Source organism: Xenopus tropicalis, chromosome 5 (assembly GCF_000004195.4).
Source record: "Xenopus tropicalis strain Nigerian chromosome 5, UCB_Xtro_10.0, whole genome shotgun sequence".
In the NCBI taxonomy this organism is placed as follows: Eukaryota; Metazoa; Chordata; class Amphibia; order Anura; family Pipidae; genus Xenopus; species Xenopus tropicalis.
The window spans coordinates 92,321,045-92,337,570 of NC_030681.2; the positions used below are offsets into that span (position 1 = coordinate 92,321,045).

Below are 16,526 nucleotides of genomic sequence, written 5' to 3' on the forward strand. Positions count from 1 at the left end.
CAGCATCTGAAAATCCTGCTGTCTGTTCTGCTCCTGCTTTATTTAGCACCTTACATTCTGATTCTTCCTCAATAAAGCAGACTTTGCATCAACCAGTGCCTCACTAATTTTTAAACGTCATCCATCCCACTATACCCCAAAGTGTGCCAAGTTATGCTACATGATGGTGTTGAAAGGAGAGGCTATAGCATGGGCATCCCCATTTTGGGAACAGAGTGCTCCCCTGTGAAATAATAAAAAACAAAGACCAATTGCAAATTGTCTTACAATATCACTCTCTACATTATGCTTAAAGTTAATTCTTAACTTAGAGCAGTGATGACCTTGGTTGACTGTATATCAGTAAATAGTTTTCTTTTTATAACATTTTGTGTTAGTGCACTCTGGGAATTTACCACAAGGACGGCCACTCTTTTCAAGTAGATCTAGCAATCTTCACCTCTTTTATTTAGTTTCCTTTATTCTGACCATTATTTATTTAATCTTGTTTTATCTCTGAATTTTACCATGGTAACTCCATGTTGTGACAGAAAGCTTCTATATCCATTTCATCTATCCTTAACACCCAAACTAGTACCATCACTAAACCCAGTATACCTCTTTACTGACCTGAGCATTCATGTTCACCACTATAGCACTGCCCTAACCTCTTCTTTGGACATGCTAATATCTCTGAACAATAAATCAAAGACAATTAGGCAATATCCAACGATTGTGAAAGTAATTAGGACACATCATGTATAAGCATCAAGGAAGGGAAGCAGGCTACCTACACAACCAAAATATTGTGATTTTATTTAATATAATTGTATTACATATTGGCTGATTTTCTTGAAATTTGTGGATATCATTGGTTGCGAGAGTAACCAGAGGTACAGCAGCCTAGGGAACTAATTACTTTTTTCTGGAATAAAATATAATTCATGGATTTTCAGCCCTAAGTGATCCCTCAATTTTATGCATAAAAATGTTATTTTCACCTCCTCATGTTATCACAGTAGACACACATCTTGCATCTATTTCCTTTGATCTAATTCCTACTCTAAAACACTTTTCATTTGCTCACACATTCTAGCAATTTTACAATCCTATTACTTCTGAAGCAAATTCTCTATTTTACAGAATTCCTTTTGCCTCTGGCCTTCAGTAATGCTGTTAATGTAACCCATTAGATGTTTTCATTATTCTTTAAGCATTTTATGTTTACCCAAGAGTGTGCTAAAACTTCATCTTATTCAGGCTGTTCCAATTCATATTAATTTATGAATGCCTTCTTTCTCCTTTACTCATTTGAGTCAAGCCTTAACACACTACATGTAGCTGTAGTGACATGCAAAATTCTACAAAGAACTAAAACACACTATACTGATTTCATATTCAGTGATCTCTAACCTATACTCTACTTGCATCTAAAGTTCACTGGCCTTCTTCCTGGACCTGCCATCAAAATGCTGGCTACATTTTTAATATTGTATTTTCTTGAAATTGATTTTCTATCTATTTAAATGTCTGTTGATTCTGTTTTAAGAACTGCCTTTCCCTTTATATTTTACCTCTTGGTATAAATAAAATATAAGCATATTTTACAAAATGCACAGGAAAGTATCATGGTAATTTTATTTTGAGAAATATCAGCATCTACCTCTTGGTGACTTGATCAAATAATTTGGCTTCTACTAGCACCTTTATGCAGCATATACTTTACCTATACAGTTTTATCAAACCACAATAACAGATTAGCATCCCCCTCATTCCCAGTATCTAAGATGCCTTTGCTATTATTTACATTCTTCTGCCCACTTAGATTGCAAGATCTTGGGAAGAAGAACTCCTCTGACCTGTATTACGAATACTCAGCAAACATCAATTTAAACGTTATTTTTATAAACATGTGTCTATGTCGGAGGTGAGACCCGATGCTTCTACGACGGAATAGAAGATGGTGCCCAGGTACGCAGCTGCGCTGCTCTGCATTTTTAGGTTGGGTTTTGCAACAGGGGCAGTTTTTTAAGTTATGCAATAAGAGTATGCAATAAGGGAGAGGTGAGGGGGGTCAAGGCAGGCCAGTTAAGGAGGGGTTTATAGCTGGGGGTGTAGTTCTCCTATAAAGGTTTATTTCTAGATAAAAAAAACACTTGAACAAATGCAAATGCTTGAAAATCTTGACTGGCATCTTATTTATAAAAAAAAACTTGAATTGCAAAAATGTGATCACATGAAATCACGCAAAAAAAACTTGATTACACTGAAACCACATTATGCTATTAATATTTAAGTTTGAATTTTAAAATAGTTTGAAAATTATTGTTTTATTTGCAGTTTTATAAAATTTGTTTGATACATTTACAATTTGAGTTTGGAAAACTATACTGCAAAAAAACTCGAATCATGAAAAAAATTGCATTTTTTCCACAATTTGAAACCAATGTTGATAAATCAACCCCGAAATATTACCTACACTGTGACATGAAATACACCTCCTAGGTACAACTATAGATATGCATATTACATATATTACTTGACCAGTGTCGGACTGGGATGCCAGGGGCCCACCAGAAAACCTTAGAACGTAGGCCCACACTCTTCAAACTATTTTTCATCCATTTCTGACTCAATTTCTATATTTTCTCATTTTTTTTAATTTACGTACTATAATCTATTCTTTGTTTTGTATAGTCAATTTGTTCCCATAAAGATATAGAAAATGACCATGAATTAGGCCAAATAGTTAGAAGCAGGAGGGCCCACTGACACCCAGCGCCGGATTTGTGTTCCTTGCGCCCCTAGGCCGCCCCCCCCTCCTCCCTGAGCGCGCATGTGCGAACCCCTCCCCCTCATGCGCCAGCGAGTGCGCATGCGCAAACAGTTCAACTCCCATACGGAGCAGTGGAGAAAGGTCCCCATTGCTCCGAATGGGTGCAAAATTAAAAAATTAGTTGTGGTAGGGCGGCATGCTGTCCCTAAATTTCTGCCGCCCTAGGCCTGGGCCTTTGTGGCCTCTCCACAAATCCGGGCCTGCTGACACCTGGGCCCAGTAGGAGTTTTCTTAATATCCCTGTGGGCCAGTCCGACACTGTACTTGACCTCCTCAAATGTACAGTAATTCTATATGAGAATCACATTTGTCTGGAGCCCCTCCAGCTGTCTGGTTGTTTTGTATATAGGATTTACACAAATTACTGATTTATTTAAACAACAATTAATGATTATACACAATAGAAGAGCGTGCTTACTATTATTTTCAATATAGTTTGTGATCATTTGTCAGCAGGCATATAGCAGAATTCCCATGATGTACAATAACTTACACCTTGCTAGTGTCCAATAAAATAAACATCTTCATTGGAAATCTAACCATCACTTCAGCACTGCTGGCACAGAGAATCTTAATCACTGAATACATATTCCATAAACGTTCTTTGCCTTGGACAGATTGTATAGTCTGCCATAAAACTTATATGATCTGTTTTAAAAACAATCTATATTTATTACATATGCAAACAGCAGCACACTTAACTGGAAAAAATATATCAAAATATAATAAATTCAAATTCTATTTATTTTCAGGTGAAAAATTCAAGAGATTCTGTAAAGTTGTAGGCATTAAAGTATAACCTGTAATAAAAACCACATAACTTTCAAAAGAGCATAAGTTCACAGATGTGAAAAAAGTAAAGGTGGAAGTAAAATGTAAAAGCCAAACAAAATACCATACATGCATGGAAACATGGTATCATGTTCTAGGACTTCTATACTTTAAACAAACTGGAATATATTTGGCAGAAAAATAAATGGATAGATCAGTAAACCAAGGTAAACCATCTACATTATATTACTTGCTAGTAATATAATGTAGATGGTTTACCTTGGTTTACTGATCTATCCATTTATTTTTCTGCCAAATATGTTCCAGTTTGTTTAAAGTATAGAAACATAAAAATATGGCTGTGTAGGTACATACATCACTTACACCTTGTTTAGATTGTAAATGGCCAATACATTGATAATTGCATGACTTGGTACAATTACAAATTAAACCTTCAAACATAATGGGGCTGATTTATCAAAGTACGATTGGGTCCGAATGCCAAAAATTCGTTTTTTTCTACGTTTTTTCGTTAATTTCCGTGACTTTTTCATACAAAAACATATTTGTCTCAACGAGTATGAAAGTTTTGGAATTCATTCAAGCTTCGGTATCATGACTTTCCTTTGGCCAGGTTGGAGCTGAAGAGTGCCATTGAGTCCTATGGGAGGCTTCCAAAATCATGCACAGAAAGATCAAAGTCAGAAAGTTTTTTGTGCTGTTTACGATCGTTCGGATACGAACATTTCGGAAATTTCGGATCATACCACAATATTTTCTTATGACCACATGTGAAATTTTCGCGCCTTTAACGCACATCAGAAATCGGATTTAATCCGAATTTTCTCTATCGTACCTTTAAATGAAATTCAGACTTTGATAAATGGTCCCCAATATATTACTACATATATACAAACCGGATTCCAAAAAAGTTTAAACTGAGAAAATGTACCATTTTAAGGGAAAAATATGTTGATTCAGAATTTCATGGTGTCAACAAATCCCAAAAAAGTTGGGACAAGGCCATTTTCACCACTGTGTGGCATCTCCCCTTCTTCTTACAACACTCAACAGACGTCTGGGGACCGAGGAGACCAGTTTCTCAAGTTTAGGAATAGGAATGCTCTCCCATTCTTGTCTAATACAGGCCTCTAACTGTTCAATCGTCTTGGGCCTTCTTTGTCGCACCTTCCTCTTTATGACGCGCCAAATGTTCTCTATAGGTGAAACATCTGGACTGCAGACTGGTCATTTCAGTACCCGGATCCTTCTCCTACGCAGCCATGATGTTGTGATTGATGCAGAATGTGGTCTGGCATTATCTTGTTGAAAAATGCAGGGTCTTCCCTGAAAGAGATGACGTCTGGATGGGAGCATATGTTGTTTTAGAACCTGAATATATTTTTCTGCATTGATGCTGCCTTTCCAGACATGCAAGCTGCCCATGCCACACGCACTCATGCAACCCCATACCATCAGAGATGCAGGCTTCTGAACTGAGCGTTGATAACAACTTGGGTTGTCCTTGTCCTCTTTGGTCCGGATGACATGGCGTCCCAGATTTCCAAAAAGAACTTTCAATCGTGACTCGTCTGACCACAGAACAGTCTTCCATTTTGCCACACTCCATTTTAAATGATCCCTGGCCCACTGAAAATGCCTGAGCTTGTGGATCTTGCTTAGAAATGGCTTCTTCTTTGCACTGTAGAGTTTCAGCTGGCAACGGCGGATGGCACGGTGGATTGTGTTCACTGACAATGGTTTCTGGAAGTATTCCTGAGCCCATTCTGTGATTTCCTTTACAGTAGCATTCCTGTTTGTGGTGCAGTGTCGTTTAAGGGCCCGGAGATCACGGGCATCCAGTATGGTTTTACGGCCTTGACCCTTACGCACAGAGATTGTTCCAGATTCTCTAAATCTTCGGATGATGTTATGCACAGTTGATGATGATAGATGCAAAATCTTTGCAATTTTTCGCTGGGTAACACCTTTCTGATATTGCTCCACTATCTTTCTGCGCAATATTGTGGGAATTGGTGATCCTCTACCCATCTTGGCTTCTGAGAGACACTGCAACTCTGAGAAGCTCTTTTTATACCCAATCATGTTGCCAATTGACCTAATTAGTGTTATTTGGTCTTCCAGCTCTTCGTTATGCTCAAGTTTACTTTTTCCAGCCTCTTATTGCTACTTGTCCCAACTTTTTTGGGATTTGTTGACACCATGAAATTCTGAATCAACATATTTTTCCCTTAAAATGGTACATTTTCTCAGTTTAAACTTTTGTTCCGTGATTTATGTTCTATTCTGAATAAAATATAAGAAGTTGGCACCTCCACATCATTGCGTTCAGTTTTTATTCACAATTTGTTTAGTGTCCCAACTTTTTTGGAATCCGGTTTGTATATATCTTATATAACTATATACTATATAATGCTATAGATTACTAATTTATAACATGTGATATAAGGCACTGCAAAATCTATTATAAAGCTTATATATTATCAAATGTTAGTAAATGGGCTCCTCTATATTGGTATTTTCTTAAAATGTATTTATGTATTACTCCCAAAGTCAAGAAAAGATTTAGCAATGGCAAAAGAAATTCAGGAATTCTGCACTGACAAAAGGAATTCTCCGGTAAGGTGTTGGCTACACTATATTAGCCTTAAGATGTAGTGGAGATGGCTTTCCCAGTAGTGAAAATCTTTTTGAAAATGTCTGTTACAGTGAATATTTCCAAAAGGAATTATGGGAACTAATTCCATAAGGCTCCTAAAAATCCCATTTACATGGGTTTATCCTATAGGCTAAGCTCACCCTCTGGGTTTTTAAAGCAAAAGCCAGGATAACAGCTGATCAGATTTCCAGCTACTGACCGGTTTCACCCTTCTTGGAACTCCTGAGTGTAGGGCAGGGTTTTCTAATCAGCTTAGCTAGAGCCAGGAGTGGAGAGTCACAAACTAATCAAAAGGGTTGAGGAGACCACCTCATATGTATGCAAATAGACAGAAGGGATTCTGGGAACTAATTCCATAAGGCTCCTAAAAAAATCCAATTTACATGGGTTTAGTACATATTTCCAAAAAGTTTTAAAAAGGGTTTTTTTGTCTAAAGGATATGACTAAGCAGCTACTCCCAGAGTACTCCTTACAAAGGAATTAAGGTCATAAATGGAATGTCATAAATGGAATAAATCCTTTAAGATGAAAAAAAAATTACATTTTGCAATATACCTATACCTTTATTAGGCACAAGGTTTCTTCTACTGTTAGATGTGTTGTAGCAGCAGCAAATTATATAAAATATGCACAAATTGTTTTTATTTACACACATTTTTTGATACGTAAAGGATTTATTATCCCAAATTCTTGGGACTTTGCTTGGGAATTTGAAAAAACATACTTGTTACTTTGCTAAAAATCATTTAAACAATAAAAAAAAACCTAATTGGGTTGTTTTGCCATCAATATGGATTCATGTAGCTTAGTTATAATCAAGTATAAATATACTGTTTTATTATTACAGAGAAATGAGAAATCATTTTTTATAAATTAGAATTATTTACTTAAAATGGACTCTGAGCCCTTCTGAGCCGTAGCCATAAATCTTAAAAATGTCTATAATCCTTATCTTTTTATGTAGCAAATATTTTTGGACTACACAAGATTTAGGGGCCCATTCATTAAAGTACAAATGTTCGCTCAATAAAAGCACGATTGGAAAAATTTTGTAGTAACCACAATTTTCTGATGTGCGTAAATTGCACAAAAATTTGTGTCGTGCTTGTATGAAAATATCGTGGTTACGATCCAAAAGTTACAAAATTTTCATATCTAAACAATTGTAAACAGTATGAAAACCTTTCTGGCTTTGAAACAAAATGTATGATGTTGGATGCCTTCCATAGGACTCAATGGCACTCCACAGACTCAACCTGGTGAAAAGATAGTCACGATAACAAAGCTTGAATGAATAACTAAATTTTCGTACAACTTTTTCTTGGAATAACGAACGTACCACGAAAAAGTCGTACTATTTTAACGATATTATGGTGGTCAATATAAAAAGTTTCAAAAATTGGAAAAAATAAGAATTTTACTCAATCGTACTCAATAGTACTTGAATGAATGGACCCCTTAAAGTTCATATGAGAATTATCAACAGTGGTCTCACAAACAACAAAGATATTTACTTTTTAAACATTACAATCTAAACTATTGCCTAACACTTTGTTCTTGGGGTCATATATTTTAAATTAAAGTCTATAAAGGCTGATGGCAGATGCTTTTAAGCCAGGAACAGTACATTATTAAATGCATACAGTGCTACCAAAAATTGAAGAATAACCCAATAAAATTGCTTTGCTATCAGAATGGACTTATGCTAGCTTACTTACAGAGAAAATAAAATATTTAATCAGTCGGTAATTATGAATTGTTTTTTATTAATTAATTAATTCATTTTTTTCCAGGTTTTTACTTTTATTTATATAATTTTTGCACAAAATGTTTTAAAGTAAGAACTCGTCATCTAGATGCCAAGACAACAGCAAATGTTAGAATTTGGAAAATGATGTAGTAAACAGAACAAAATTATTAGGCATACAAAAATCCAGAAAAAGAATAAATATTTTTATAAATCATGAATGTGAAAAAATTGACCTTTGTGTTTCAACTGAACAAAAAGTCTCTTTATTAAATTTGCCCTTTAGGGAAAAATATATATTTTTTTTCTGGCTAATGGGATTCTTCATAATACATCTCATAACTGTATTATGATTCAGAAATTAAAGATGAGTTATACTGGGTGCTACCTTTTATTTTAGACTGGGGACCATAACCAACTTAGGAGAAGAAATGTAAAATGGAAGCTGGGGCAGTTGTAGGTCAAAGTGAGAACTGCATGTATATTTCTAAAAGTAACAATTCCACTTGTGCCTGGGCAGTTATTAATTACATTATATATGATAGATAGATAAATAAATTAGTTCTATTGATTTTGTCTGTATTATACATATTTGATATACATGGAAAGGACTCTTTAGACTATCTAGTAAAAATCAGAGCAGCGTCGACAAGGAAGCAGTTAAAATGTAGTAGTTATCAAAGATATAAATATTTACCTTTCGATGATGAACTAAAACTCTCTGGTTCTTCAGTGATTTAATGCATAGAATAATGAAAAACAAAAGAAAAAATCAGCAGATCATACATTGGACAAAAACAAATTGAGACAATGAACAATACAGTACAACATGATTAAAACAAAATTAAATTAAAGTCAATTGATTTTCACTTCATTTAGGGAGAACACCCACACAAATAAAAAACAAGAATAAAAAACAAGAATAAGATACATTGTGGTTTTGATATTATTGACCAAGGTGATGTATATACCATATATGTAAATCTTGATTATTTCTTTATAGAGTAACACCATGATTTTTATTGGGGATCACTGACAAGAAGTGAGCCATTTGAACATACATAAATGATGCTGGAACTAATGTATAATTTACATTTTGAGTTAATTCAATGCATGAATAATAAAGAGGGCTAAAATGTATTTATTTCTCATCTACATAAATACCAAGGCAATCAGTATAAAAAATATATATGTTTTTAATTGAAAGATTTTTTCAATGAATGCATGCCTTCAAAGTTAGGCCACTGTAGCACACTGCAGAGAAAGCAAGATAGTTTTTACAAGTTAAAGAGCATATAAACACTACACAAGTTGTACGTTATTATGCCAACTATCTTTTCTACTTCTGTAGCACATTTTCTCAATATTTATGTAAAAACTATTGTAGATAGACAGCAATCTATAGAATAAAATGTTTATAGTAAAACAATACTTAATGATATCAAATAACCAATGCTTTTTCTGTTATCAATAAATATTTTACATTATTTTATATATCTGATATATATCTATATACCTACTACATATACATATATATATATATATATACATACATACATATGCCTGCTTTGCTTTGGTTCTATGTTACATGCAACAATTAATCATTCTGTGTTCCACTACTTCAGGCTACAACATACTGACTGGATCTTTAAGAATACATATGCACATTCATAAAGGAGAGTTGTGGCTTATACTTTCTCATGCCCCTTTCTGACTAGAGGCCAATATATTATATTTTGGAAGTCTTCCAAGAGCATTTCATTATTTTAGATAAACACAGAAAAGAATGTCTCATGTTATGAGATATGCATAAATCTACATTGACACGTTTTGCTTTTGTGATAGCTCTTGATAGATTCATGGCAAAATACTCAACATCAACTAATACAGATTGTAGCATACGCTTAAATAGTATTAGACCCACGTATTCATCAGTTTCTAATTAAAATGATAATATTAAAATTACAAATTAATGGCTTGAACAGTGCAGCCAAATCATTTATGATGGACTTTTGGTTTAACATACATACTTTAGGAAAAAAATATGGTAAAAATATGAAATCCTTTAGATAACTAAGTTGATTATAGATACGAAGTAGAGAATAAAATGCTCTGAAAAGCTGACATCAATTGCAAATTTATTCTGGATCTCAATCAGATTACTAACAGATGATATTTTAATTTGGTTATGCTTCTTACATGCCATTCTAATATAATACATTTATAACAGGTGCTTGATATTGGCTAACTGATAAAGAAGGTGATATTTTATGCATCTCAGTGTGTGCTGTCACCTGGTTTATTTGTGTGTTGTATGAAAGTAACCGCAGCTTGTTTGGCAAGAAAGTAAATTTATTAAAGGCATTCAGACTGATGATTACCATTTCAAGATCTATTTATAAGCAGATGTTCTAAGTATGATGTGAATCATTGGTGATCAGTACAAGTGTAATTTATATGCAAATAGCCTAACTATAATCTAAATCATTGGTTACCTTGCCAAAACCTTCAAATCAGTTGCAGCAAGCAAGCAAGTGTATGAAGCAATATGTTCATGATCTCCCTACATTTACAAGAACAAATGCACCAAATTTCCCTATCTTCATGAAAACAGTATTAGAGAGACTGTGTCTAAGGGCAATCTTTAAAAAAAAAAAAAAAGTTTTACAAAGAAGAATAAACTGAGGTTGTTAAATAAGATCCCAATGTCCAGATCAATTACTGAATTCTAAAACAATAAGGCTACAAACTATTCCCAGGTGTTAAACAGTGAAAAACAGAACTTTATATACACAATAACACTGATATCAGACCAAGTACCGCCTGTAGATAGAAGATTATAAAAGCAGCCAACTTCTTTCTAATCTACTGTTTTATGGGTGATAAAGTAAGTAAGGAGCTGGTAAGTACACCCATACAGCATGCATTTTTACATACATTTACATACTCCCATGCCAAGGCTACACCATTAAAGAAATCTAAACATTATATTGTTTAAGTAGGATATATGTAAATGAAAACCAAAAATTCAAACTTTACCATTAAATAGATATAAAGAGAATTAAACTATTAAATAAGGGGTCCTCAAACTACAGCCCATGGGCCGGATACGGCCCCCCAAGGCCTTTACCCGGCCCCCGCTGCGTCCTGTCTCCCTTAAAGTCTCATACACGGCCCGATAGAAGCTGCCGATATCTGTCCCTTGGACCGATATCGGCAGCTTAATGGCCCGTGTAGGGGCAGAAACGAGGGGCCTGGCCGACCGATATCTGGCCTGAAATTGGCCAGATATCGATCGGCCAGGTTAGAATATCCAGTCGGATCGGGGACCGCATCGGCTCGTTGATGCGGTCCCCGAACCGACTGCCCCATGGCCGCAAATGTAATCCGATCAGATTTTTTTTTTTAAGCTACTTGCTACCCGATATCACCTACCCGTAGGTGTGGATATCGGGTGAAGATCCGCTCGCTTGGCGACATCGCCAAGCAAGCGGATCTTATAGTGTATGGGGACCTTTAGAGTGGCCCTTGTGTCATTAGTGTCACCCAGTGTGATGCGGTGATGTGACGCGCTGGCCCTGAGGACCACACTGAGGCAGACAGGTGTTAGCCAGGGTTGAGGACGCAGCGGGGCCCCTCAACAGTCTGAGGGACCGTGAACTGCCCCTTGTTTAAAAAGTTTGAGGACCCCTGTATTAAATAATATGAAAGGTACTCAGCAAGGACAAGAACTGAATTAACTAACAGAAATTGTTTAAATAGTTAAAAATTATTTTCCCCATTGATACCACATTTTTATATCATTAACAACCTTGGAGAAGTTAAACCAAGTTCTTCTTATACCATTAGCTTTTTGTTAGCAGATTCATGATGGAAATCTGTAGATTTCTGCTGTGCATACAATAAAGCCTGTAACTTAATCACAAAGTCTGTTTTGAACTTAAAAGTAATATTATATAATCTTGTACAAATGATTATATTTGTAAACAACTATATAATATTTCATTTACATAACAATGCTGACTGATAATGTGTGTCCTTAATTAAGGGCAAGGAGGTATAAGGACAAATAACATTTAATTTGATTGTCTATGGGGCAGAAAATCATGCTAAACAGTTATATGATTCTCCAAGATAACATGTTTTCACGAAAGATGTTCCATGGCCAACAGAACGTGGATGTTGCATATATTACAAGAGATTAACAGCTAGAATAGCATTTTAAATAAGAATCTCTTTTATCTTTCTCAATAAACACTAAACTCAATAAACACATGATAGTAAACACTATACTTTATCTTAAACTATATAAATTGGCTTAAACAATAACAGTATAATTATCTATATAAAATAAAGCTTTAACTAGGCTGAAATTTTTCTGTAGCAAGATCAATGTAAATATGACCCTACAAAAGGGATAGCCTAAATAAGTCAAAAAGCCTTTTCTTGATGCAAATTATCAACATAAAGTTTAGTTTTCATTTACTGAATACTTATCTAAATTAGCTAACCCCTACTTAATTACGCCAACATTTTAAAAGCTATATTATAACTATAAATATAGTACAAATCATTTATATATATATATATATCATCAAAAAGCTTTAAACATAATACAATTACTATCAATAAAATTATGATAATATTAGATATGGAATGGGAAGATATAGGGAAAAAGAAGTACTAATAGATGCAAATGGTAACAAAATAAAGTCAATGAAAACACATGGGAAAGTTCCATGGGAAGGATTCTGTACTTTGATTATCTAGTGAAATCTCTGTATGTCTTGCACTTTTTGCTTCTCAGGTTAATGAGCGGAGTACATCTCATGCAAATATACATCCCCAGGAACATTAGGGAATGTCACTTGCTATTCCTCTGGAGCATTCTGCTTCATTCTTATAATGGCAGCAATTCTCTCAGCAGAGCTACAATACTACTAAAAAGACAATAGAAGTGATTCTGAAGAAAAGTAATATTGATAAGTCACCTAATATTAGCTATGATAGCAATCAAGCGTTTATCTGGCCAATAATCTTAGCAATTATATTTACCTCGTCAATAACCTTGATTAAGGTTCTAGACCAGAACCAAAATGTTGATGCTGTAAGCCATGGAATAAACCGTCTGTAATAAGATTGGCGTGCACACGTGCACATTGGGAGTTGATGTAGTGCAACCTAGTGCAGCACCCGGATGAAAATTGCTTGAACTACTGGGGGGGAATGTGGATCGTGAGAGCTAGTATATATATATATATATCTATATCCACAGAATGGACTTAGCACTAAAAAGAATCCTTTTATTTATGCAAAATCAATGTCATAGTCATATACTCAGACCCTTTATCTATTTATCTTGATAAGCATCTGAGTATGTGATGGAAATGGTGATTTTGCACAAATAAAAGGATTTATTAATTTTTAAAGCAAGTCTGTTACGTAGGTGTGTTTCAAACACTACTACCTGGTAGCCATTGTCTACCATTTCTAAACAAAGCATCTTAAAATACCCATTTTCAGCAGGCTGTTAACTGGGCATCAGTTAACATTAATGTAATAAATGCCAATATATTTAACTCAGTCCATCCATCACAATCATCAAAACAGGAGCCTTAACAAATATATATCTGCCCCACTGACATTTGTAAGACAAACTATTTATTTGGGGTGGGAAAGGTAATATAAATTGAGTAAATCAAGTATCTTGTAACCTTCAACTGAGACCCAACAAAAGAGCACTGTATCATGTCATTTCCAAACACTGAATATTCAATTTTATCTAAAATAATTTCCAAGCATAAGAGATCATATTGCCAGATGTGCTTAGTCAACTGGATCCTATTTTGTTTTCACAGTTTTTGTCTTATATACCATTTTTTATTAAAGACCAACAGTATGAATAGGTAATTATACCAATTCTTATTGAAAAAATAGGAACACAGTAATCAGGCATCATTCCAGTTTTAAATATCTTAATTCATTTCCTACTAGGATTTGGCAAATGCACAATAACAAAATATGCAGTGTGTAACCCTTAAATAAAGTGACCATTATAAATCATTTGCTTCTGTATTAAATTCTTATCCATCACGGCTGGTTAAAAACATATCAAAGTATAATTATGCAGGCAAAACAATGATAAGCAGATGAAACAATGACAACAAGCACTTTCTGTAGTATGATAAAAAGAAGTGCAACATTGAATAAAGCCGGAGAAACAAACACACCAACTGGAAACACATTTCAATGATTCAAAGAAGAACTTACAGAGAGAATGAAAACCCCACAGTCAATAAACAATATTCACCAATCCACACACATTTAAATTAAACCACACCATGAAACACTGCTTGTATGTGTGGCTGGTGATATGGGCTACCTTGTTCTGTACTGTTGCTTCTTACTGGGACTTGTGGAAGCTGCCTTCCTCGTCGACTACTAAAAGATGAATCAGCTGATGACTGGCTTCCGAGTTGGTGATTTCTGAAGAAAGAAAGATTACAAAGCAAATCATTGTCTTGTTTTTTTGTTAATACGTTCTTAACAAAAAAAAGATATACAGAGACAAACTTTTATGTTGTCAGTAATGTTTAATAGAAAATCTGTGGTTAGATTGTAACCAAAAAGACTCCTGTTGCTTCACCAGTTAACTGAAAACTTTATACCCTGTGTACTAAATTCTAGAGATACTTTATAAGATGTTTGGAAATTCTGGCACTGAACTAGTAATCTGTTCTAACTATAGAAGCATACACAAGAGCAAGAGATCTGTGGAGGAGAGGGTCAGTTAGTGCGTGCCAATGGCTGGCCAGAATTTCAGGTTTGAGTGTTGAATTGCTGTGCAATAGTTACTTAAAACCGTTGACTCATCATGTAAGGAATAATGGTAAACAAGTTTGGCAAACAATCAAATATCACAATTATTTTGCTTTGTGTACTTTATCTAGTGAAATCTCTGTATGTCTTGCACTTTTTGCTTCTCAGGTTAATGAGCTGAGTAAATCTCATGCAAATATACATCCCCAGGAACAATAGGGAATGTCACTTGCTATTCCTCTGGAGCGTTCTGCTTCATTCTTATAATGGCAACAACTCTCTCATCAGAGCTAAAATACTACTAAAAAGACAACAGAAGCAATTCTGAAGAAAAGTGATATTAATAAGTCACCTAATTAAAATTATCTATGATAGTAATCAAGAGTATCTCTGGCCTATAATTTTAGCAATTATTTTTAGCTCGTCAATACCCACAATGTAGCATAGTGGATTTTCTATTGATTTTGTGATTTACATTATATACATATGCTTTGATATATATCAAATCTTAGATTTGAGTCAAGTAAAAGCAGCAGATTTTTGGACAGCTATTGTACAGTGTTCACGGTTACTAATAAATTGTATGGTTAGATCTTTTGCTCATGATAAAAGTGTGCACATAATATTGCACAAGTCAGCACATGGTGTTGGGGGTTTTGCTAACAACTCTGGTATAAAAGGGAGACTCCACCACGCTTCGCCTAGGATTCCCTAAACGAGTGCTGGGACATTTGGATCATCGATTGGTTATCGGAAACCTGAAGGTCTTGCACCAAAGTTTGTGGGGCTCCCCAATTGTGCTGAATTGATGCAGAACTGGCTATGCATGTAACTATAATCATACAAAGATAAGTAAATCTATTTGATTCTATTATTACTTGTGTGTGTGTAAGTTATTGCTCACTAACAGTTTATCAGAAGGTTTAATCATTGATCCTGCATATATATTAATATTTGTTATTAATGTCACTTAATACAAATTATTAATATTAATAAAGGTTAACCCCCTTTATTACAGGCTATTACAAACTAAATGAATTTGGCTGCCTCAAACTGCTTTTCCTATTGAATACATCCTCTTTATGGTTAAACATTTTAACATTATAATAAGTATTACCGAGTTGTCCGAAATGAGAAAGCACACAAACAAAATTCTCCAATTAGCCTCTAATATGCTAACATTCCATCTGAACATTCTGTAGCTATGACCTTTTAATTATCTGGCTAACCCTAAAGAAAAAGTAGTGCTGTAGAGCTTGGTTATACATTTCCCACAACTAGTTTGGCTCTTTTGTGTATTTATTACAATATTACTGGTAATCAGAATATCTGGATGTGAAGCTTCAACCCTAATTTCCTGTTACAATAAACTGATGTTATGCTATTGTAAACAATTCTTAAAAAGGCAATACATTTTTAATGATTCTGTTTTACTAATATCCTTTATTATTTTATATATTATGCTATAAAGTGGCACACTTATAAACCATTTATGGCTCAAACAGATAAAACAGAAAAAACATATTGGCACAACTTACTTAATAAGAATCTACTACAGTTTGGGTGACAGTATATGGTATATGAGTGACAGCTCTTATTTAAAGGCACTAAGAGTAAATGTATTATACAGTGCTGGAGAATATGTGGCACTTTAATTATATGTGTTAAAAATAAAAATAATGATAATAGGTAG

General features: G+C 34.5%; 1 protein-coding gene across 18 annotated transcripts in view; it reads right to left on the reverse strand.

Annotated features, from left to right (window-relative positions):
• rims1 (regulating synaptic membrane exocytosis 1) overlaps positions 1–16,526 on the reverse strand; it is a 198,829-nt gene that overhangs the window by 54,403 nt on the left and 127,900 nt on the right. For 10 of the 18 annotated variants that reach the window (XM_031901429.1, XM_031901430.1, XM_031901438.1 and 7 more), the window contains 2 exon segments: positions 14,397–14,500; positions 8,712–8,741 (listed from right to left, as the gene is read on the reverse strand). In XM_031901429.1, coding sequence (XP_031757289.1) covers positions 8,712–8,741; positions 14,397–14,500 — 134 coding nt within the window. 18 annotated transcript variants of the gene reach the window in all.